The following is a 25,072-nucleotide window of genomic DNA, read 5'->3' as shown; positions in this document are numbered from 1 at the left end:
TCTTTTACACAAATGTTTGCATTGGCACATATTAATATTACAGCTGGGTTTATTCACAGGCATAATGAGCCCCAAGACTGACTGTTGATTAGTTATTAGATCCTGTCAGGCAGCACATTTTTAGTATCCCAAAGTGACATGTTACACTCAGACTGAAATATTACTGTTTGGTTCATTTTCTTGCATTCTTCTCGGATTTTACATTTACACACCTTGCCACATTCTCTTCTGCTGTTCTGTGCTGGACTGAACAGTCTTGCTCGGTTTGTTGCAACTGAAAAAGGCCATAATCTCTGTGACATTCTAAAATCAAAACCTGGGAGGATATGCAAAATATAAAAGTGCATGTTATACAGTGAAATATTGGTGAAACATAGAAATGAACGTTCACTTCAGAACAAAGGTCTCAATATTCCACAGACCAAATTTGAATGAACCTCAAGTTAAAATCTGGTGTACGAAGCAACAAAATTAGATGCTCAAATGATGCCGTACTTATTTAAATCTTTAGCACTGATTTCCAATGAAAACTGACAAGCTGGTTTGCATCTGAGAAACACATTTGTGCCCGTGATAAAACAGTTGTGTAGATAACTTACCTCAGCAGTTATTGCTCGTTTTGTAGTTTCCACTAATTTTGCAATATTTTTGGCAGTCACGTCTTCCATTTTAGCTTTATCTTTCATCCACAGAACCCTGATGTTGGGATAGCAAGAAAAATGTGAGCACTTTATCTAGCTTTATTTGAATTATTCAATAAAAGGAATGCACTGTGGTTCTTTTAGCATTCATTACTATTCAACAAATATCAGTTTAGCAATGTGACACCCATTAAAGAAGTATAAAAATCCTACAAAATACACTCTACAGTAAAATCATGTCAAGGTGCTTTGAGAATTTTCATAGTAGTGATAAGATGTTATTTCAGGTACAAAGATTATATTATAATACTTAGAAATTGACAAAGTAGCTTGGATAATCAAAGGGTTGGAAGTTTAGACACAGATTCTGATATACCTTATGGGTATAGGCATTGCCACACAGTTCTGGAAGGTCAGTTTTGAATTCAAGACAAGGCAGCAAATGGGATGCTATAATTGGTCTCAGCATTCATGGATTATGAAGGTTAATAATATTAATGGTAATATTCATTGCATTTGATAAGAGTGCCTTATCACGCTGGGAGGAACTTGTCCTTTTCTTTACTGTTCTCTCTTGTCTTTATGTTTTCTTTTCTTTGACCAATTAACATAATTAGTGTTCCTGAACCCAAGTGTGAAGGAACTAAATTACCAGGAATAATTAAATCTTAAGCACTTAAAATATTTTGATGACAATTCTAATTGCTTTCATTTCTAATTACAAAATATTTCCTCTCAAATCTCAGGGTGGGGCAGTAGGTTACTATGCCATTGCTTGCGAAAATCCCCCTCACCGACGCAATAAGGCGCTATAGCAAATGCAAGGATTATTATTATTATTTACCTTTCATTAGTAAATTGTGCTTTAATCATCTTTATTTCTTCTTCTTTACTCTGAAGTTGCTGCTTAATTCTAAAAGGTACAAACAGAAAATATTAGTAATTTCAAGTAACCAAAATCCCACATATTTATTTATTTATGTATTAATTAATTGCATTCAAGTTAAAAACAGGGTTCAGAAGAATGCCCAATAACCCAATCCAACAATCTTTTGAAAAATTTGAACTGTAGTAAACATCAATTGGTAGTGACAGAATTATGCCACTAAGTGGCACTGTGGTTAAAAAAGTGACCTTTTAGTAGTTTACAGTAGTCTTTATTGTAACTTGCAATTATATAGTGCCCTTCACTGAGGATAATGTCTCTGAGGGCCTCACCGTGGTGGTGTTGGACGCTCAGCAAGGAAGATGGAGAGCTGATCACAGATGTAATCGGGAGCGAGTGGGGGAAAACCAAAGGGATAGAGGGATGGTGATCCAGAGGTTAGGGGTGTTTGTAATCACTGAAGGTGAAGGCTCGGTAACTGATGCTGGCCGGGGAGGAGACGAGGGACACGAAGGAGGCCCAGGTTATCCAAGTGGAAGGGGTGAGCAGAAGAGTGTCGTAGGAGAAGATCAGAGGGAAAGGGAAGATCTAGGGTAGGGAGTGAACGGATTTTTAGGTGAAGTAATATAAACCACAATGTTTACAATCCCAGCTAAGTTAACGACTTTGTTGCAGGTTAGCCCATGCCCATGCTGTTGATCTGCTCAACCAAGTCAGACAGATTTGAAAAGTTCTCTTTGGTGACCAAAAAATTGTACGACATCGCAAGAGAAATTCTCCCAGTCCTAATGGAGCCGTGTGAAGCAGCTTTTAAAAGTGCACATATTCTACCCTCAAACATACTTCATAGTTTCCAGCTGATATTGTTCTTTCAGTTGCCTGTACTGCTTTTCGGTAGCATCCCCTTTTTGTTGCTCTTTCTGTGGATTATACACTACCTCTTCACACTTCTGAAGAACCTAAAAAATAGAGGATTCAAAATATAAATCTGTGTGGTAAAACTAGAAAGTCCCCTTTCCCAAATATTGGCCAATTTGATATTAAAAACCACTATATTCTCAATTTATTTATAGAACTGTTTGCAACTTTCATTCATTTTCACAGCCGATTTGAATTGAATCTAAAATGCAATACCTCATATTCATTTTTCAGAGAAATTAATGTTGGCTTCATTTCAGATTCTTCTTTAACGTTTTGCCCAATAAGCTCTTGTATTTTAATAGCCCCACTTTCAACTTCTGAAGAGGAATAGAGTCGCTGTAAAAATAAAAATAGCTTTTAAGTACATCTTTCAAGATCATATAACAAATTAATTCCCCAGGTTGCTGATTTTGACAGTGTTCGTTGTCTAGAGATTTTTTTCCCCACCCATTGCTAAACCCTGTTCTGAGTTCATCAGTGCCTCCAGTGATTTGTAACTCAGGATCCATTGAGAATAAATTCACCTGATTTGGTGAGACTAATGAGAGCTTTCAGCCAAGTTATTCAACAGAGTGGCATGTGACCAGCTTCCTTGAGAGAGCAAGGTGCACCAATGTAGTTCTCCACTAGAGAGAGCGAGAGAAAGCGGAACCGTTGAATACAATGGCACTATTGGCTGATCATGAAATGCTCTTGGGAAGCCCCAGCTCCCTGCCTCGGAATATAAAATGAATTCAATAACCTGCCACACTTTCAATAAGAGGACACAGGTTTAGGGTTGCAATGGTCAGACACCAGGAAATATATCTTTATCTGAAGGTAACTTACAACTGAAACAGGTTGCCAGGCAGGGTGGTTGAGAGCAAGATGCTGAACTCATTTAAGGAACAGCTTGATGCTGTGAGGGGAAAATGGAAGAGTGGACGTTCTGGAAGGATGAGTTCAAATGGACCAAAGGGCCTTCTTCATCCAAACTGATCTTGTGATCTTTATTGTAATTTGAAGGACAGGCAAATCACGATTAATCCACAGAGAAACATCTTTGCATTTCTTCCTGAATAAACCAGATTACACTTTGGAAATGTTCTGTGGTTTTGTACTTTCTCCAGTTCTGTTTTTCCATAGTATTCATCATGAAAAAAATTCTACAAATTTTATATACTCTTGCCAAATTCTGGTAATTCTGGTGACTCAATCTCATAAAGTTGTGTTCTGCTATGCCTTCTCACCCTCTTGAAGAGGAAAAAATATATAAAGGTCAAGATCTTTATTTTTTTTATGCAAACAAGAAGTTTTAAATAAATAAATCACCATCTCAAACTTACTGAATGGGCATATGCGCTAGAATCAGATGGCTCATTGACAGTGAGAGTAGTATCAATATCATCCAGCTCTCCATCACTTTGGTAAGTATGGTCTGAGCAGCTGTCAAGTTTGCTGACTTCAAGGTGTCTTAAAGAGGAACCAGCATTACTATTGCGAATCACAGTAGCCAGTGGCAGAGATGAAGATTCTGGTGCAGTGACACTGGATACCAAAGCATCCACAGTGGAGCTTTCTTCTTGCTGGTTGTCTTTGTTCTTGTTCAATTGGTTTTCTTGCACAGGAATTGATAAGGCCTCACTGTCACAAATAAAACTTGATGAGTCTGCAGCAAATCTTACTGTTTAAAACCAAAACTGCAATTCTGATGATGGCTCAAACCTGAAAAGCGGACCCTTTTCTTACAACTATCCATTGATGTGCGCTGTGCATTCCCAAAACACTAGCTTTTTATTTCTAGGAGCACTTTATCCTGTTGCTTTCCAGGACAGTTTTACAGCCCAAATAATTACTTTAGATCAGGGCAATCAATGACACAGAAACCAAGACGAGTTAGACACAAAGGAGTAAATTCTTTGGCAAGTCTCACAGAGCGATCTGACCCGTAGTTAATAAATGAAATGTAAATTTATGGTTAGCAAAGGGAGCAATGGAAATGTTTAGCACCAAATGTCCAACAATTTAAAATACAGTACATATGTATAAGCTTCAACATATAACATGGCTGAAAATTGAAAAAGGTAACTCAGTTGCACATTTATAAATACAATAAAGAGCTAGATATCCTCACTAGCTGCTGCCACAGTGCCCCATTTTAGATATGGAACCAGTACAGATAGTTATCCCACAAAATAAAAAGTGGCATCAGGGCTAAACCAAGACTTCTTCCATCATAGTTACATGGTCACTATAATTCCTCACTCTGCCAATCCCATTCTCTCTCTCAACACTTTGCTAATTTTTCGGAGATTTTTTTCCCCACTACATCGAATCTAGCAATTTCTCCTCTCGTTCCCGCAGTCACTCAGGGTTCTATTTTTGGTCATCTTGCTTTGCCTCATCTAGATGCTCCCCCTTTGGTGATATCATCCATAGGCTCCTATTTCTTTTCTCCTTCCCCACCTTCAACCCTATGCGGCATGTGCAACAAACTGTGCAATGAATACTTACCTTGTGTTAATAGTCACAGGCCTGCTTCTGTTAAATCTTTAACCTAGTTAAAATTTTGCTTGCATAGTTTTGCTTAATAATAATAATCCTTGCATTTGATATATATCATTGGTATACATATATTGGTGGGAGAGCCTTCAGCCACTCTGCCCCCAACATCTGGAATTCCATCCCCCAGTCACTCCGCCTCACCCCTTCCTTAGCCTCCTTCAAGTCCCGCTTCAAGACCTCCTCTTCGACCATGCCATCGGCCAATCCCCTTCCCCTCCCTTCTCCCCCCTGACCCCAGCTCGGGTCTAAAATGCTGTACACTGTTCAGGACCTTGGGACGTCCTCCCAACGTGAAAGGCGCGATACAAATGTAATCTTGTTGATACAGCGCCTTATCACGTCTTCGAGACGTCTCAAAGCGCTTCACAGAATATACTGTAAAGGGAATTGTAAAGGGAATTGACTGTATATGTGGGCGAAACACCAATTGTGCACAGCAGTGTCCCATAAACAGTCACGGACTGAGTGACCAATTTATTATTTTTTTTTGAAGGAATTATTACTCCCGGAGAAGCGATCTGCAAATCGACTAACAACTGGGTTCCTACTTACTGCTTCATAAAAAGAGGTGTGTGGAGTATGGAAATGTGCCAAATGTTTCACCCTGCCAGGAATCGAACCCTGATCTTTCGCTTGCAAAACAAGTGCTCTAACCACTGAGCTACAGGACTGCACATTCTTTTTGCACTTCAACACAGTTTGAAATAAGATAAGGAAACATCTGGATAGTTAGGGTGTGGATATGTGTAACTGTATTCAAATGATCTTACTGTTTCTCGGTGATGTGTTCTTCAGCTGTATTTTCACTGTCTTTATTCGCTTGGGCCTGTAGAGAAAATAACTTTACAGGAATTTCTGCTTCAAGGGTCATAACAATAAAGACACGTCTCTGAATTTTATTTTTTTCTTTTGAGCCTCATCAAAGCCCTTAAGTAAAAAGGAAATTTACTGCAGAATGTCTGGGTCAGTTCAAGATTACTTTCCAAAAAAGCTTGGTCCTTCTCAATCTCAATTGGTTTGCTAACTTCTTTTGTAGATGTTTTGAACACTTGTGCCACTTTATACCTGGAATGTGATTGAACCGGAACGATCCAATACTAGAAATCAGTGATGGGAGTTTCCATTACTGTCTTTATTAGAATCCATTCCCTTGTCTGCAATATCTCAGAATTGCTTTGTATGGTACACATATTGCACTTCAACTGTTTTCCTCCCACTTCTCATCATCTTTGACAGTAAAATGACTTAAATGAGCGACTAACAGCTTAAGATTTACTACAAACAGTAATAACAGAACCAGTAAAATACAGCAAACAGGGATACAATTATCGATTGATAAACCCAGGCATAAAGGTAAAAGTTGTATGTACCAAGCCACCGTGCAGACAAGCAAGTACGTTGCACCGCACACTTTGGGATGTTAAGGTGGATCCTTGCCTTGCACCACATATACCCAAACTGCTATGCATAATAATCCTTACATTTGGTATAGCACCTTTCATGTCAGGAGGATGTCCTGACGTGCTTCACAGAATATACTGTATTGTGCAGTGATTAATTTTTTGTGGGTGAACACAGCAGCCAATGTGCGCACAGCAATGTCCCACAGACAGCCATGAAATGAATGACCAATTTTATTTGGGGGGGGGGGGAGGAGGCGGTGGTCTTGTGGCCAGGACACTGGGAGAAACTCCTCTTTTTCAAACCATGCCATGAGATATCTTTAATGTGCACTGCAGATGGGGCCTTCATTTAACATCCCACAACACCCCCACGCTCCATGAGAATCTTTATAGATCTTTGTCATAATCATTATAAAATAAACGTAGCGGCTTTCTTAGCTTGCCTTTCAAATGCACCTTACTGAATGCGGTTCTAGATAAAATTCATGATGATCCCTAAGATGTAAGACACATACAAATCAAAATGCCAGTTTCCCACACTCACTCACACCAACTTATATAGTGAGTGTATCGGTTAGCAAACCCACACATGATAGACGGAACAGCCTTCAGTTTTGCTTTGCTTTAAAATCAATTAATTGTCAGTAAGCTTACCTTTTTGCTTTTAGACTTTTTCCTCTTCTTCTTAGATTTTGTTTTTGTTTTAGCCACCTACAGTAAACACAATATTAAACCATTTAACAACAACTTGCATTTATATAGCACCTCACAGTGCTTGACACACATTTAACATATAACTCATCTAAATTCTGAAATTTACAGCATTCAGTTCTTTTTAAAGAAAGGCCAGCATCAAAGTCAAATGTTTGGTGAGCTGGGAGTTATTTCAAGATTAATGGGAGATTCTTCCATTTCCTTGATGACATTTACACACAAAAGCAGTTTGTCTTCACATTCTGTAAACTATTCTAAGGACCACACATTCTCCGATAGATCTTCCAGAGCTATTAAACAACCGTGCACATGGACAGAAAGGAACACAGATTACAGATTTATTGTATATTTTGTGCTGCCCAAGGCAGAGGTGAAAAATGTTAGTTAAAGGACTGAGTGAGCTACTTGTGTGATATATTTCAAGTGGAACTGCAATATCTTGTCGAATAAAAATACTTCAGCACAACTACAGAAATGATCACAGGAACAGGAGTAGGTCACTCAGTTCCTCAAGCGTGTTAGAATTGAGGAACATTCCTCAACTCCATTTAAGATGCTATTGCTACATATCTCGATACCCTTACGTATCAAAAATCTATCAACCTCAGTCTCAAAAATTTCAATTGATCCAGCATCCGCAGCTTTTTGGGCGAAGGGAGTTCCAGATTTCCACTACCGCTTGTGTGAAAAAGTGCTTCCTGATTTTCCTCCAAAATGGTCCAGCTCTAATTTTAGGATTATGCCCCCTTGTTCTGGATTCCCTCACCAGAGTAGATAGTTTCTCTATCTACCTTATCCAATTCATTTATCACTTTAAACACCTCAATTAGATCACTCCTCAACCTTCTAAACTCAAGGGAATACAGCCAACTTTATGCAATCTGTCCTGATAACTTAACCCTTTAAGCCATGGTATCATTCTGATGTATCTGCGGTGTTTAAAAATAATAATCCTTGCATTTGATATAGCACCTGATCGGGTCTTCGAGACATCTCAAAGCACTTCACAGAATATACTGTAAAGTGACTGTATTTTGTAAAATGGAAAAACAAACATTTCATTACTGGTACAGGAGCTGAAAGATATATTGGCCAATATATCTTCTTCCAGGGCCAATATATCTTTCAGCTCCAGTAATGAAATGTTTGTTTTTTCATTTTATCCTTGCAGTAACAGCACAAATTAATTAATTATCAAAATCAGCAGTGAAGATTTGAGTTATGGATTCAAAGACTGAGATTTCCTAGGTAAAATGACTTTGTGAAAGGGGTTTGGCAACTGTCAGAGACAAGTAATCTTTTTTTTCTTCTACATGGGTTATAGAGATTAAAGAGCAAAGTGTGTTTGTTAGTCATACCTAGGTTATAAACCTATAGAAATACTATTCAAGGTCGACTTACAGAAATACCATGCGGATCTTCAACTACAGATTCCACCAAATCTATTGGTTTGTTTTTCAAATTCTGTGCAGCAAATAGAAGAATATCCGGTGCTAAAAGAGAAAAAAATAATGGGAGATTCTTATGTTCACTTACAAATGGTTCTGTGGTTTATTTTCTTCATTCAAAATATTTTCGCAATATTTATCAAACCAAATATTTAATTTCAATCATTTATAGTAAGAGCACAACTGTGAACAGTCATATGCAGCTATTCCCTTAGGTTTCTCTCTTCATTTAGTATTTAGTTCTACAATGCAGTTAGTTTTGCTTTGTGAAAGAATTGTGAAATCAATCATGGTTTTGACAAAGGGTAGAAAAATCAGGAAATACTACATCTGTCAAGACAGATTCTAGATATATCTATTGCAAAGAAGCTCATTGAATGTAACACAGACACCACGTGGTGCAGTACACATGATCCAGAATTTTGGAAGTTCAAATCTCAATCTCTGCTGATCTCAACTAGCACCCTGGAAAGGTGGTGGTGGGGGGGGGGGGGGGGGGGAGGACTGTCAATTGTGTGAGATAACCAATGCTTAATGAATAGTATACCACGGAGAAGGAAAAAGCTGAAGAAAAATCTTTAGGAGCCCAAAGTAAGGAGAATTTTGGACGATAATCTAGAGTAACATTAGAATTAATCGCAGTTCTGCAGCTGCTGTAAAAAAAGATAGCACTGCAATGATACTATACGATCTGTCTAATTCCACCAATGATTAATAGAAGTACTGAACAATGTAGTACTTAGTATTCTAGTTGTGAGATTTGCCAAGATCTGTCACACAAAACAAACACACACAAAAACATTATTGTCAAGACTATATACAACATTACATTTATGAAACGCCTTTCACGTCGGGGGACTTCCCAAGGCGCTGAACAGTCAGGCCCATTAGGAGCAGGTACCGGTTGAAGAGTCTTGGGAAGACTCTGGATTTTAATCTTCTGATACTAAAATTTCCCAAATTGACTGTAAATCAGTACACTACAGAATATCCCAGATAGATTCCAGGATCTTTTTAAAAACAAAACATGGCTATTGTTCCTTTACTCCTGAATCTATCCTGGGTTATGCGCATGATGTTTGAGGCAATTAAACACACTATCTGGACAGCATAATCTGCATTGTTTTGAAATTAAGAAATAGTTTATTACTCAAAATATTGCTTGTTACTACTTTTCTAACATTCTTCCAATTGAAATAGGGACTGGTGCCTTGTTGGATAATGGCAAGTACAGAAATCGAGTATTTCAGGAACCTGGTTTTGTTACTGAAAGTTTAGGGCCTTCAAATGAATTTGGGCACTCTCAATCAGTGTCTGGTCAATACAAGTCCATACTGGCCATTCATTCACACCATCTGGCACCAATCAGAGTCTGGACATGTCCGCCCAGTTGGGAAAGAAATTTATCTTCTTTGCTTTATTGTGCTTTTCATAGTTGTAAACGAAAAATTAACTGCATCAGTTCTAAAAAAAACATGGTGGATATTATGAAGATGCACCCAAACTTACAGAATATATCAAACCCGGTGTTAAACATTTGAAATACGTGCTTATATGCAGGAATTTTATCTTGTTCTTCACCCATGACAAATAGTAGATCGCCTAAATGTGAATGCTCCGTTTGGTCGTCCATTAGTCCCATCAAGACTCCAGGTCTCCGTTTTAATGGGGTTGCAATTAGTATTTTCATGTCTTCTGTACTTATGAGTCGTTGTGAGAGTAGTTTTTTAGCAATGATCATTAGGTAGGTTTCCATTTTCTGAAGAATTTCAATGATAATTGTCTTAAAGTTGTTTACAAAGCTTAAACTGCATTCGTTACCTAAAACAAGGGAAGAAGCACTTTTATTTTGGTGGGACATAAATTATGACTTTAAAAAAAAATCAGAGTAGAGTTTTTCTGACAGTTGCATTTATAAAGCAACTCCACAATCAAACCCAGCAAATGACTCAGAAAACAAAACAAGCGAGAATAGTTTGTGCTCAACACTATAGGGAAAGCACAAGGGAAGCATAAACAAGATTTAACAGGGATTCCAATTAAGCATAACAACATAGTCAAGCTGAATGCATGCTTTATAAAAATAAAATAAATTTTAAATAAACTAAAACTGTGGCTACCTCGGCCAATTGGGGGGGGGGGGGGGAGGGGAGGAGGGGGAAATCCCGGTCTGGCGAGCCAGAATTCCCAGTTAAGTGTAATTACAATACTGGATGTTTTTGACACCGGCTTTTTTCAGTACCAAACAACGTTGGTAAAGGCATTGTAATTTTTTGAATCTCGAGAGCAGAAGAGAGTGAATGTTCTACATTCTGCTCATGGGATGCAAATTCGTGGGTACGAATTACAGATACCCAGAGTGCAGTAAACTGTGAAAAAAAACATACAATAATAATACTTGCATTTGATATAGTGCCTTATCACGTCTTCAAGATGTCTCAAAGCGCTTTACAGAATATACTGTAAAGTGAATTGACTGTATATTTTGTGGGCTGGGCAGTCAATTGCATACAGCAGTGTCCCACAAACAGTCATGGATTGAGTGGCTAAATTATTATTATTTTATTTATTTTTTAAGAGATTATTAACCCCGGTAAATCGACCCGCCAATCAACTAAATCGACCCGCCCATCAACTAAAACTTACCTAATGTTTTGTCCTGCCCAGGAATCGAACCCAGGACTCTCGCTTGTGAGACGAGTGCTCTACCCACTAAAATACAGGACTCCTCGCACAACCTTTATACACACGCACAACCTTGATAAGTGTGAAAGCAAATCATTTTTATGTTGTCAGACAATGCAACTGAAGCGCTTTGGGTCGCTAACCTGGGTGCAGGGAGCTATATAAATGCAAGTTGTTGTTGCTGTTATTTGTGAAGGTCTTATTAGCCCGATCAGCTCAGAGTAATGGAAAATAAAACTGAAACTTTACCTAGCTGTAAAATGAAATTGATCCACTGGGTTAATTCTGGGCGATAACCAAGATCCTCATTTTTAAGGAGGACTATGAATCGACGTATCTTAAAATTGCAGTTCAATGACAATACATAATCCAGAATTATTTCTGCAGTACATTCACTGCCTTTCTCCATTCCTCCTTCCGTTATTATATAGTGCACCAGTTGTTCAGACGTTTTTTGGATTTCAGCGATTCCGTTTTCAATTAGCTTTCGTTTCACAGCTACCTCACGGAATAGGCGACATTTATCTGATAAGATACAACACTTGAAGGTAAATAAATGAATGTGTGCACAAACATACCAAGTAAATGCAGAAACAGACGTAAACATAGGAAAAAGGAGCAGAAAAAACACAAGTAATCAATTTTAGATTTTCAAACAAACTAACATGTCAGTGAAGATGAAGGTACAGCTTTCTCTTCCATTCCTTTATCAATGTTTTCCTTACTGGATTCCTCTGCGACATGCATTACCTTTACTTCATTTTCTCTGTAACTGGAAAGTTAAAACATTATCTTGAAATTAGACTTTCAGAATCAGTGTGAATTTTACAGTATTTAGAGTCTTCATCGCAGGTGTCATAACTGTTCAGGTTTTTACATTCCCTTCCGCACATTTAGCACAAACGCATGACAGTATTAATATTTTCTGCTTTTCTTCAAATGAAAAGGATTGATTTTTGATTTATGGATATGATTGTGTAGGCTGAGTTAAACAAAGATAATATTTCTTTGTTAGATTCAAGTTAACACTGAGATTATGAAGTATCAATTATAAATTATTCTTCAAATACTGAGAAATGTAACTTAATGAACTTGAGTCTGAGCAGCATTCGTTGAGGCCTGCAAGCTCTTTAGTTTCAGACAGTGTATGCTTTGGGAAAGGAAGAATATATAGAGGGTATTGCTTACTCTAAATTTAAATAAGAGGAGGGGTCATTTGAGAAGTCTACTTTCTAATATTCAATGCATAAAGTGTACAAGAAAACCTTGTTTTAGACAATAGGGTTAATTAATTACTGTGGGAAAAACAATATTTGGTTTTACTTGTTGAATAGATAATGTGAAATGCAGGAGAATCTCAGGTCAAACCAAAATAGAAATGGGTTCTGTATCTCGGAAACACAGAATCTGTACTTACACAAGTGGAGACTGAGCTAGAAGATCTCCCAATTTCACTTCAAACTGGGAGGGGAGGGGGGAAAGAAAGAAAAATGTTTAGTAAGTGAAAATTTACTAGGTTTTTTAAAAAGATACAAATTTAAAAAGGAAGTTGATGGGATTCCTATGAATTACTTCATCTGAATTATTTTGCAGCCAACTATTTTGCTGTACACTGCTCCTAAAACTGAAAGCAGTGCCAGAAAGTTAAACATGTATCTATATTTCATCCAGTGTCAAAGAGTCCTATAGAATTTAGCAATTTGGATATTGACGTTTTGAGAGATTATCTGCCCAATTCTGCCTTACCCGTTAACAGATTGTTGTTATTGGGTAAGGCAGAAGCCCGGATAGAGTTATGTGATCCCAACTCTTCATTTTACCTAGAGGTAATTAAACTATTTAACAACTAGAGAGCGGAATATTGGTATTTTTTTCCCATTGGTTCTTACCTCAGTCTGTGTGTTTCCTGCAGCATCGTGTATCACAAGTTTTATGATAAAACCTTTACAGTGAATTTTCAAACATTTCATTACACAGAATATCTGGAGAAATAAAAAAAAGTATGTATTTCTAAAAAATAGTCAAAAGAAAATACAAGATCAATGGCACAAGGCAAAGCACTGACACCATGAAAAGGAAAACCATTTCAAATATGTGGTTTGCCTTGCCACAAGTAACAATTGGGTCTTATTTGCTATTCTTCACAAACCAAATAGGAAGTCTTAATCATGACCCGTGTTTATGTTTTGCTCTCTACTCTCTCCCTTTTCCCCCATCCCCATTTTTTCCAAAAATTCTCAATAGGCTACTTTGTAATTAGCTCAAATTAGGCAACTTAGACAACAAATTGCCCACTTGTTGGTTGCAAATGAACGTTAAAACTATTGCTTGCGAATATCACAAATTAGATCCTTGGGTATTCAGCATCTCTGCCACTACACTCTGGAACTCTATCCTGCAATCTCTCTACCTCACCCCCTCTCTTGCCTTCTTCAAGTGCCATCTAAAGACCTTCTTCTTCGACTGTGCCTTCAGCCACCCTCCCCCACCCTGAACCCAACTCCGAGCTCATGTCCAAAAACCCGACTGCCCAGCGCCATGAGAGGTCTTTTCAACATGAAGGGCGCTATGCAAGTATAATTTGTTGTTGTTCTAGCAACACAGTTAGCTGCACTCGTGTGGAATGTCAGATCAGGCTCTTGCTTTCACCTTCCAAGGAAAGATAAGGAGAAGCCTTAATAGGAGGAGACATGAACAAGACAGAACAGATGTGACTATAAATTAGTTTAACAACACTGCTTACCCGGTTGGTTTGCCCTGGATATTGAGAATCCTTCATTTTTTTCCAGCAGCTTGTATGATATTTTACCACACACCCTCTATCACACAAAAGCTCAACATATCCCTAAAAGAGCAACAAAATTAAGTTCAACAGATCAAGATTAGCATCTGGAGGGTTTTCAAATGACCCATATTATAAAATCTTGTTTGGTACTGTTAGGATGGGGAACGCAGAACATTTAAGGAGGATACTGCCATGATTCTTTGTCCACTTGCATTTGGAGTCTGGCTCACAAATCAATGAGACTTGAGGTAGTCCAACCCAGTTCACGTGGCTGATAGGAATGGGATTGCTTTCTGAAACCTCTGCAGCTTTGTCAAAGCACCACTGAAAAGGCTCCCTACATAATACTATGCACTCATTTCCAGAGTTTTACAGCATTTAATCCAACAGCACAGATCCGATTTCAGCAATTCTGATCCGGGGTGAATGGCGGGATACTTCCCTCGCACAAAGCATAGCATCTCTACTGAGCTGCAAGATTTGGAGAGTGCTAACATGCCCGAATGTAGTAGTTGTGAGTCCCAAGCGTGGAACAGCAATGGAGAAGTACTCAAGTTGATGAGTTCATTACAGTGGGAAAATGTTTAAGTAAAATAAAAAATATAAATCAATTTCCCAGCCTCCAATACATTTCTGCGCAAAAAAAGGTACAATGTGCAAAACTACAGGTTTACCATAATAAAAGTTGCTTTCACTCCAGTTTGCCTTGAACAGTAAAGACATTCGGAGGATGATCCCATTATAATATATCTACACCAGCTGTTTGTGAATAATCTTTCCTTGTAGCAAATTAGTGTACAAATGGCATTAAGAAATAACAGGCACTAGAGAACCATATCTAATTGAATGCAAATTGTCTATTTTGAAGAAGATAATGTACCTTGTAATCAGGGTCAGAAGTATATATTTCTTTCTTGCAGTTAGAATATTGGCAGATTCCTATAGGATCTGGAAGATTCTTACACTTTTCAACATATTCATTCATTGCGATCTGCAAGGCGAAAAAAAATCTTGTGGCTCATTTAAAGTACATCTTAGTTGACTATTTTTATAAATGGTTTATGTCTTAGCTGGAAATTTGGCTGATAAACATCATGTTGTTCAATTTTCACCTGATCACTCCCGCACAAAAGCTTAAAAAAACCTCCAGTGCTAATGAAGATCTTCTGAAATGACCACTAATTTAACCTCTTTGAGGTCTACAAGACCCATCTTAAGATTTTCCTTTTTGACCCTGTCTTAATATTTATACACATGAACAAATAAAAGCTTTTACAACCTTTCCTTCAACTCTAACTACAAGACCATCTGGTTTACCCCATAGATACTGTTTTCTTGCTTTAACTCCTAGAATCATAGAATATTACAGCACAGAAGGAGGCCATTTGGCCCATCGTGCCTGTGCCGACTCTTTGGAAGAATAACCCAATTAGTTCCACCCCCCGTTCTTTCCCCATATCCTTGCAAATTTTTCCATCATGTACCTATCTAATTCCCTTTTAAAAGTTGTTGTTAAATCTGTTTCCACCATCCTTTCAGACAGTGCATTCCAGACTGTAACAACTGTCTGTGTAAAAAAACATTCTCCTTATCGCCTCTCTGGTTCTTTTGCCAATTACCTTAAATCTATGTGCCCTGGTTACCGAACCACCTACCAGTAGAAACAGTTTTTCCCTTTCTACTCTACCAAAACCTCTCATAATTTTGAACACCTCTATTAATTCTCCCCTTAACCCTCTCTGCTCTAAGGAGAACAATCCCAGCTTCTCTAGTCTCTCCACACAACTAAAGTCCCTCATCCCTGGTACCATTCTGGTAAATCCTCGATATCCTCACCTAACAAAGACCAACTGGTTATACATCCATTTTTCCCAGACAAAACAAGGACATTAGATAAGAAAAAGACAGACATTACTTATTTCTAGCAAGGTTACAAAAGGTACATGAGTACAATCTTCAGCAAAATTTGACTTAGAAATTAAGCAGGACAAATATTCAGTAATTTTCCATTATAGGCAAAATGCATAGCAGTACAACAGAACACCAATAATGCATCATAAATAATTTATGTCAAGCACCAATTTATGCTAAGATAACTCACCAATAATACTTCACATATTACTGTAATATCTGAACTTTCATCAATAGTTATACTGTCACAATAGCGCAATGTGGATCTAAGCATTATAGTACATTATGTCAAAAGCTATGAAGATTCTGACTTACCGCCAACCAATCTGGCTTTCCATTATCCTCATAGTCCATATTTGTGCAGTATGTTTCTTTGATTTTTGCCACAATAATATCAACTTTTACAAGTGTTTTACAATCTGTAGGATAGAAATACTTCAGATCAGATGCTCACTTCCACGAACACTCTATTTCTACCCAGCAGAAGCGGTTGTGGAAGCGTGGAAGGGAGGAGTTGGGGAGGCCCACAAGCAGTGAGAAGCGATTGTGTGCAGAGAGCACACGTGGAAGCGATTGTGTGCGGAGATCTTATTTTTCTAACCATCTATAAATCACATTTGCATACATGTCAGCAGTGTTCTCACCACAAAAGTGCAGTATTACAGTTCTTGTTTCTTGTACAATAATCTGTGGGGGTGAGAAGTAAAATCAAGGAATCGGTATCTGTGAGATAAACCAAACGGCCTTGAAGTTCGGTTATCCTACAGTGACAAGCATCAATGTCTTTAGTACTTTTCCAGAATCAGCACCTTAACTCTTTCCTTACAACTACAATTAATAGAAATTAGAACAACATTCCTATGTTAATGGAATTTTGTAGCCACCTTTATATTCCAAAATAACTTTCCACCAATATTTTGGAAAATAATAAGTTGTTGGAGGCAAGAGGCCACAGTTCCTACCAAACGACACAGACCGATTTTTCTACTTTCCGACAATCACCTTATTTCTGCACATTTGCTTTTATGCAAGAAAAGGCAAAACTAGTTTAGGAGTCCTGCAGCTCAGTGGTTAGAGCACTCACCTCCAAGCGAGATACCTGGGTTCGATTCCCAACAGGGCGAAACCTTGGGCAAGTTCCCTTACTCCACACGCCTTATAACCCTCATACACATATATACAGGCCGCCAAAACCCTCAAACATGCCTTCATTACATCGAGGCTCGACTATGCAAACTCCCTGCTTGTCGGCCTCCCCAACTCCTCCCTCCACAGGCTGCAGATCATCCAGAACTCTGCAGCCCGTGTCCTCTCCCGCACCAGGCTCCGCGACCCTATCACCCCCATCCTTGCCCAACTCCACTGGCTTCCCATCACCAAAAGATACAGTTCAAGATCCTGGTCCTCACCCTCAAACCCCTCCATGGTCTTGCTCCCCCCTACCTCTCTGACCTCCTAACCCCCTACCACCCTGTTTGCTCCCTCCGTTCAGCGGGCTCCGGCCTGTTTCACATCCCCCGCCTTGCTCGCCCCACTATCGGCAGGTGGGCCTTCCGCCACTCTGCCCCCACCCTCTGGAACTCCATCCCGCAGTCTCTCCGTCTCTCCCCCTCCCTCGCCACATTCAAGACCCACCTCAAGACCCTCCTTTTTGACCGTGCTTTCGATCTGCCTGCTTTCCTACATTTATATCTGACTTGTTTACTTCGGCTTTTTCTTCAATTCTAACCACAAGGCCTCCTGGCTTGTCTCACATATATCATTTCCTTGTTTTACTTCTCACATAACAAAGACCGTCTATTATTTGAAAATTCATTTTCTACCTGATTGCACCAGCAAAAGCAAGGACATTAGATAAGGAAAAGACTGCAGCATGAATCAGGTCTAACTGTAAGATGTCCAAATTCATAGGTAACCCTGCAGTGAAGCAAAACTGGACACAAATCTTGTTCACAATTTATCAATGTTTATTAATTCACATTAACATGTTTATTTATATAAGTGGTAGTTAAAGAATACAACTGAATAATGCTTACGCATCCACATCCAGTTCACAACAATTAAGGTTGGCCGAACCAAATGTTGCGGAAGGGATAGAGGAGTAGTTGTCTGTTCCTTTTAACTCTGCAAGCCAAAACCTTAATGGGTAGGTTGGTTCTCGTTGGACAAGCAGCGGAAAAATTTGCTGGACAGCAATATCAATGGTAAGCTATGCGTTTTTTGTTGATTAAAACTCCAGCAGTACCCCAACACACACCCTGGGGTCCCCAAGCCTTGGCTCTTGCCAACCTATAATAGGTTGGCCTATAATAACCTGTAATACAGGAGCCCTGTAGCTCAGTTGGGTTCAATTCCCAGCAGGGCAAAACTTTGGGCAAGTTTCCTTACTTCACACCCCTGATAATAATCCCTCAAGAAAAAAAAACAATAATTGGTCACTTCAATCCACGACTGTTTGTGGGACACTGCTGTGTGCAATTGGCTGCCTTGTTTCGCCCACAAATATACAGACAATTCACTTTACAGTATATTCTGTGAAGCGCTTTGGGACGTCCAGAAGACATGAAAAGCGCTATATCAAATGGAAGGATTATAATATTATAATAATAAAAATAAAAATGTGAAAAGCGCTTACCAAATGGAAGGATTATAATAATATAATAACATAATAAAATGGAAGGATTATTATTATAATTATTATTACAATAACACAACAACAAATGACACTTGTATAGCGCCCTTCACGTCGGAAAGACGTCCCTGGGGCTGGACAATTAGGGGTTTGGACCCAAGCTGGGAGTTGGGGTCAGCTGGGGATGAAGGCAGGGGGTGGGAAGGGGGGAACCAAAGGCATGGTCGAACAGGAAGGTCTTCAGACGGGTCTCGAAGGAGGCAAGAGAGGGGGTGAGGCGGACGGATTGCGGGACAGAGTTCCAGAGCTTTCAAAAAACAGGAAAAAAAATTGCCTGTTCGGTCACAAAAAGGTGTTAAGGTACCAGTGGCTGAAACGTACATGACAATTTTGGGGGACCCACCCCAAAGTATGGAATGACAGCAACAAGCAAACTCACAGGCGTACAATCATCAACAAAATTACAGTTGATGGTACAGCGGTACCTTTGTTCGGGAATTTTCCACTTGCAGACGAACAGCGTGACGGGTCAATTTAAGAGCGCCATCAGTCTACGGTACAATATAATAGTCCTCGCGTTTGTTACAGAGCCTTATCACGTGATCGAGACAACAACAACAACAACAAGATTCCATTTATAAAGCGCCTTTCACGTCAGGAGGACGTCCCAAGGCGCTGCACAGTTGGGTCATGACCCGAGCAGGGGGAAATGGTCAGGGTGAGGGGAGGGAAGGGAGGGAGCGAGGAGGGGGGAAATGGTCAGGGTGAGGGGAGGGGGCGAGGAATAGGGGGGAAATGGTCAGGGTGAGGGGAGGGAAGGGAGGGAGCGAGGAGGGGGGAAATGGTCAGGGTGAGGGGAGGGAAGGGAGGGAGTGAGGAGGGGGAAATGGTCAGGGTGAGGGGAGGGGAGGGAGCGAGGAGGGAAATGGTCAGGGTGAGGGGAGGGGAGGGAGGGAGCGAGGAGGGGGAAGAGAGTCGAGAGGGGAGCTGAAGGCTCGGTCAAAGAGAAAGGTCTTGAGACCGGCCTTGAAGGAGGAAAGGGAGGAAGCGGCGAAGACGCCGTCTCAGTGCCCTTTCACAGAACGTACCGCGAACTGCGGCGACCGGGTGTTTCGTGGGCGAAACGTGGCGGCCTCGGCGTCGTGCCCCCCCGCACCACCACCACCACCACCCCGCCCACCACCCACGCAGTCAGTCGCGCAGGTCACCCCCCCCCCCCCTCCACCGCGACTCACGCGAGCCCCGGCCTGCGACTCGCCCTCAGCTCGCGGGGCCGTCTCGAAACCACCGTGGGCGAGGGAGGGGGCCCCCGGGGTCAAAGGGCGAGAGCATCGCCATCGCCGCCGTCGCCGTGACGACGCTTTACGCTCAACAGTACGCGCGACGAGGTCCTGCGGTCGGATGACCAGAGGGGAAAAAAAAAGCTTCTTTTTATTTTTTATTTTTAATTTTATTTTTATTTTACGACGCAGAGAGATTAAACCCCTCCTCCTCCCCTCCAAAAAAAAACACACACACACACACACACAACGAAAACAAAAATAACCCAAACCCGCTTTACCTCTTCTCCCCAATTCGAGGTGTTGGGGCTGTGGCTGTGGCTGTAACGAGGGCTGAGGGCTGAGGGCCTACGGTCGGTCACCCGCACCGCACACGGTTACGTGGCCCACAGTTCAGTTTCGTTTCCCGGGATCACTTGACTCGGGTAAAAGATTCCCCCAATCAGTCACAGAGGCTAAGTCGGGGCCCAGGACCAGTCACACACGGGGAGGCCGCCCCCCACTCCCCCCCCACCCGCGGGAGCCTCCAAACCGCCGACCAGCCGCAGACGAGCCGCTCGCCCGAGGTCCGTTCGTTCGTCCGTCCGTCCCCTCCCCGCAGCGCAGGGAGACGAGGCGGCCAATCACAGCACACACACACGCACAGAGAGAGCCAATCACAGCACACACACAGACAGAGCCAATCACAGCACACACACACGCACAGAGAGAGCCAATCACAGCACACACACAGACAGAGCCAATCACAGCACACACACAGACAGAGCCAATCACAGCACACACAGAGAGAGCCAATCACAGCACACACACAAGCACACACAGAGCCAATCACAGCACACACAGAGAGATCAATCACAGCACAAACACACACAGAGCCAATCACAGCACACACAGAGCCAATCACAGCACACACAGAGAGAGCCAATCACAGCACACAGAGCGAGAAGGAGCCAATCGCAGCCCAGAGAGACGGATTGACCCATGTATGTGGAATTAAAGTAGATTTTTCTGCGAATCACTGTTCGCACACATTTACGCTGAACGGCACTGAGTGCGACAGTTGGTAAATTTCTGGTCTTCTCCCAGCCTGGCTCAGCCGGTATCACCCTCACCTCCGAGTCACAAGGCTGTGCGTTCCAACCCCACGTCAATAATAATAATAATAATAATAATCCTTACATTTGATATAATAATAATAATAATCCTTGCATTTGTATAGCGCTTTTCACGTCGGGAGGACGTCCCAAAGCGCTTCACAGAACACACTGTAAAGTGAATTGACTGTATATTTGTGGGCGAACGCGGCAGCCAATTGCGCACAGCAATGTCCCACAAACAGACGTAGATTGAAAATGACCAATTTATTATTGTTTTTGGTTTTGGAGGGATTATTATTAGGTGTGTGGAGTAAGGAAACTTGCCCAAGGTTTCCCCCTGACCTGCCTGGAATTGAACTCAGGTCTCTCACTTGCAAAGCGAGTGCTCTAACCACTGAGCTACAGGACTCCATTCAAAGATACGTGGGGGGCGGAGGGTCATTGCGTAGATATGTTTCCTTCTAATGTTAGTATTCAAGACTTTGAACTCGCATAGTCCAGGTTGACATTCCAGTCTCGGCTGATATCCATTTGGATGAGCTGTTACACCGAGCTCTGCCTGTTCCGATGGACATTAAAGATCCCAAAGCACGATCTGAAAAGAAAAGGAAACTTCGCCCAGCGTCCTGGAAAATAATCCCTCAAATAAAGTTTGTCAGTCACTTCATGGCTATTTGTGGGACATGACTGGGCTGCCCGCATTCGCCTCCAAATACACAGTGGCTACACTTCACAATATACTTTGTGAAGCACTTTGAGACAACCTCCCGGCGCTACACCAAATGGTTAGAGTTATTCATTCAGGTCTTGGTATTTCCCATTTATATTTCCCAGGAAGGTGTTATGCATAAAATCCCATATAACATTTTCATCTGCATTCCGCTCTGCGTCAATTAATCTGAAGACTGTGCTTAATTAACGTATGAGGAAGGGGACAACATTGTCTTCTGTATAAGCAGCATTTATGAGTTGTATCTTTGTGGTGGGATTTAAATGGCAGACAACCAGAGAGGTCAATTTGATAATTCTGTAAAATGTATACAATTCAAACTCAAAATAACTTTAATTTAAATGTACTATCACGCAACAGGAGAGAGTGTGCATTCCATTCCAAACATATCGTTTCACATCCACAGGGTTCACCATAATTGGATAATATCCACAATGAATAATAACTTTCTTGAGTTCACAGAATGTGATTGCCCCCATGTGGACATTTCTTCAAAGTTAGTGCTTTAAACTGCTGATTTATTTGAAAAGGTATTTTGGGGGATTCTTTAAATGGTGTGGATACACCACATGGCGTAAACGAGATGTCCTGAGCTGTAACTTCCAAATACGGGATAATAACGTTATAAGATGTTTTGCTCTTAGTCGAGTTTGTTTCCAATGCAGGTGTTTCATAGACTCACAAGACCAGTCACTGACCTTCTCATGTGCAGTGTACATGAAGTAACAAAGACGTGACGTGTCGACTTTTACAGGAAACTAGCCTGTCTAGCTTTGTGGGTCATGATTATCTCTCCATCATTCCCCAAAGTTGAATGAATTTGACCTCTCTCTTTTAGCTATTACTTGACTTCCTGTTTAACTCAATACCGAGAGGCACAAAAGGAGATTAATACTGACAACTGAACACAGGCTCTTAAGCTTTCTATTGATTGTATTACTACTTTTATAAAGAGCGAGTTGGAAACAGGATCACTGCTAATATCATACAAGGTAAGGACTCCTCTTCAACAGATAAATACCTGTATTGACTGAAGTTTGGTAAAGTTAGGATAGGAAACATAAACTTCAAATACAAGCTAAATGTTATTGGGACAATGCACAATAAATATGTGTGTAGTATAATGTGTCCATCAGAAGAAGTGGACAAGGAAAGAGATCTGCGTGTCATTATTGATCATTTACCGAATGTTCCTGGCATGTGGATCTGTTATCAACAGATAACAACAGTTTATGGTGTGTCGCTTAATACCTTCATAAAAAAAGGATAAATATCTGCTTGTGTGCATTATTGGATGATTTAGACTTAGATGCCAAGGACACATTCCTAGTAATATTAGTAATATTCCTAGCACCTGTCATTTTAAAATGACTCAAAGGCTTTTACAAGTAATTGCTGTCACCTTACGGTTGTAGCCAAGTGCAGAGTCCATTTGCACACTATAAGTCTATGTCCATGACATAGGTAGGGACAAATCCCACCTGTTCCAGATTTACCCGACATATGCAGCAATGCAGCGCATCCAGAATCTGGCAATTTTTTTTAAAAAGGAAGCTTTCATTTTGAAGTTTTTTTTGTTAGTTCTTTTTAAGAACTAGAGAAAACTGACTCTAACTTTAAAGTTAACGCTGAATTCAACAATTTGTTAAATTCCGGACTCTCTTAAATACTTCAGAAATAAAGTAAGTCTGGACACAGGTGAAATTTCTAACCGAGAGCTAGTTTAAATATAAAAAAAATCTAATTACAAGTAAAGGCAGTGGCCTCAAACTACAAGACTCTGTTGAATTATTGCACTTTTTGTTGTAAGTTGTTCTGTTGTGCTTTATTTAACAACTGTTGTAGAAACAGCAGGGTTTCACTTATTGTGAATTTAATGTAAAATAATATGTATCTGGGGATGATGCAAAACATCAAGGACACTATAAAAATTAAAACATTTTGGGTTCCTGGATACTGAATTATATCGGAATTTTAGTTACTCTGAACTTGTGCAATCAAGGTTAATATTGGTAAAGTATTAAAAGGAGTGGAAGAGTAAAGGGATTTCAGGGTTAATGTACATAATTACTTAAACGGAAGGCAGGTGGACAAAGCTATATAAAAAAAACCGAATCTCAGGTTTTATAAGTAGGCATATAAAATATAAAAGCAAAGAGGTCACGCTGACTGAGAGACGAGAATGCCACGAACTGAGCCAGGCTATAGAAACCAGTAAGATCCCAAGTTGAATGCCCAGCCATGTGGATCTCAGCTCGGCCAGAGGTTGCTGTGCCAGTTACCCTATGAAGGCAAAACCCTAGAGGGAACTAGACAGAAAGTTGCCCATGAAGGTTGCTGTACCTGTTTAAAATCCGCCTCGACTATGATGCCCTAACGATTGAATAGTTTACCAGCGCTCACTCACACATTGAGATCTTGGTCAAGATATATAAATGCAAGTTGTTCGTGTGATCTCAAGAAGTACCAAACCATCATGGAACCTCACAATCAATGCATGTGACTCTTGAGAGAGGTCGTTTTGTCAAGATCTGTGGAAGGTAATGATTCACTAACTTTTCTCGATGACACTGCAAAACAAACAGAAAAGTACAAGATTCAAACCACCGTTCGAATTAAACCAGAATACTTCCAAAAAAAAATTTTCTTGATTGAATATTTTTGGATTTATGCCAAAAAAAACACTACCAATTGAATACAGACTTACTTAGACTAGTGCAAATGTTCGGATGGCGTGATTTCCATGGGCCGTAGTTTGGCCCGAGCTGCTCCAGAGGATACTCTAAAGAAAACTAGATTTTTTAAAAATATATTTCTACGCTCATGCTGAAGTGAAAAAATCACTTCCCTCTATCTGGTATTTGGGTAAAAAATGTAGCATTTTGTTATAGATTCAATGATATACTATCAAATAAAAAAAGTTGTATTTGCATTTACGCAGCGCTCCTCACACAGGGAACTCTTGACAGTGGCGGAGCATGACCCTGAGCCGGGGGAGAGGGAGATGACCATAGACAAGGTCGAATAGGAAGGTCTTCAGGCGTGAAGGAAGGCGGAAGTGTAGAGAAAGGATGTTCCAGAGTATTAGGGTGTAAATACGCAAAACATAGCTGAACATTTCTGTGACTTCCTGTATTTCCTTCATATTTACATATTGACTTCGTACATTTTCATAAATCGCAGAGTCCATTTAAATGCTTTATTAATTTAATGTTAATGTGATGTTCTTATTTCCTGATTCCCGCCAGAAGTAATCTGTCAAGATTTCCCATCTGATTCTAAAAGAAGACATTAGATAAATCCAAACTCAATGTCTGTCAGAGAATCACTGCCATGTTTCCACGGATGCATCAGCAAAACAGAGTGTGAAAGTTTATTCAGACTGAAAGGAACAG

The 25,072-nt window shown here is 40.3% G+C and overlaps 1 protein-coding gene across 2 annotated transcripts in view; it reads right to left on the bottom strand.

Moving 5' to 3' along the window:
* LOC103180139 (E3 ubiquitin-protein ligase DZIP3) overlaps positions 1-20,388 on the bottom strand; it is a 28,007-nt gene extending 7,619 nt beyond the window's left edge. The window contains exons 1-18 of one of the 2 annotated variants that reach the window (XM_007895801.2): positions 20,132-20,388; positions 16,254-16,357; positions 14,908-15,018; positions 13,986-14,087; positions 13,132-13,224; positions 12,660-12,703; positions 11,908-12,014; positions 11,492-11,767; positions 10,067-10,378; positions 8,511-8,602; positions 7,050-7,106; positions 5,763-5,818; positions 3,774-4,071; positions 2,662-2,784; positions 2,371-2,486; positions 1,486-1,554; positions 600-696; positions 213-316 (exon numbers count right to left, since the gene is read on the bottom strand). In XM_007895801.2, coding sequence (XP_007893992.2) covers positions 213-316; positions 600-696; positions 1,486-1,554; positions 2,371-2,486; positions 2,662-2,784; positions 3,774-4,071; positions 5,763-5,818; positions 7,050-7,106; positions 8,511-8,602; positions 10,067-10,378; positions 11,492-11,767; positions 11,908-12,014; positions 12,660-12,703; positions 13,132-13,224; positions 13,986-14,087; positions 14,908-15,018; positions 16,254-16,292 — 2,096 coding nt within the window. In that variant the 5' untranslated portion in view covers positions 16,293-16,357; positions 20,132-20,388. Of the gene's footprint in view, positions 1-212; positions 317-599; positions 697-1,485; positions 1,555-2,370; positions 2,487-2,661; positions 2,785-3,773; positions 4,072-5,762; positions 5,819-7,049; positions 7,107-8,510; positions 8,603-10,066; positions 10,379-11,491; positions 11,768-11,907; positions 12,015-12,659; positions 12,704-13,131; positions 13,225-13,985; positions 14,088-14,907; positions 15,019-16,253; positions 16,358-19,055; positions 19,160-20,131 lie in introns of those variants that run through there. The other variant, XM_007895802.2, reaches the window with a different exon arrangement.
* Positions 20,389-25,072: the final 4,684 nt, after the last annotated feature.

The sequence above is a fragment of the Callorhinchus milii genome, unplaced genomic scaffold (genome assembly GCF_018977255.1).
Source record: "Callorhinchus milii isolate IMCB2004 unplaced genomic scaffold, IMCB_Cmil_1.0 Scaffold4, whole genome shotgun sequence".
Classification (NCBI taxonomy): Eukaryota; Metazoa; Chordata; class Chondrichthyes; order Chimaeriformes; family Callorhinchidae; genus Callorhinchus; species Callorhinchus milii.
This window is presented reverse-complemented; position numbering and strand designations above follow the sequence as displayed.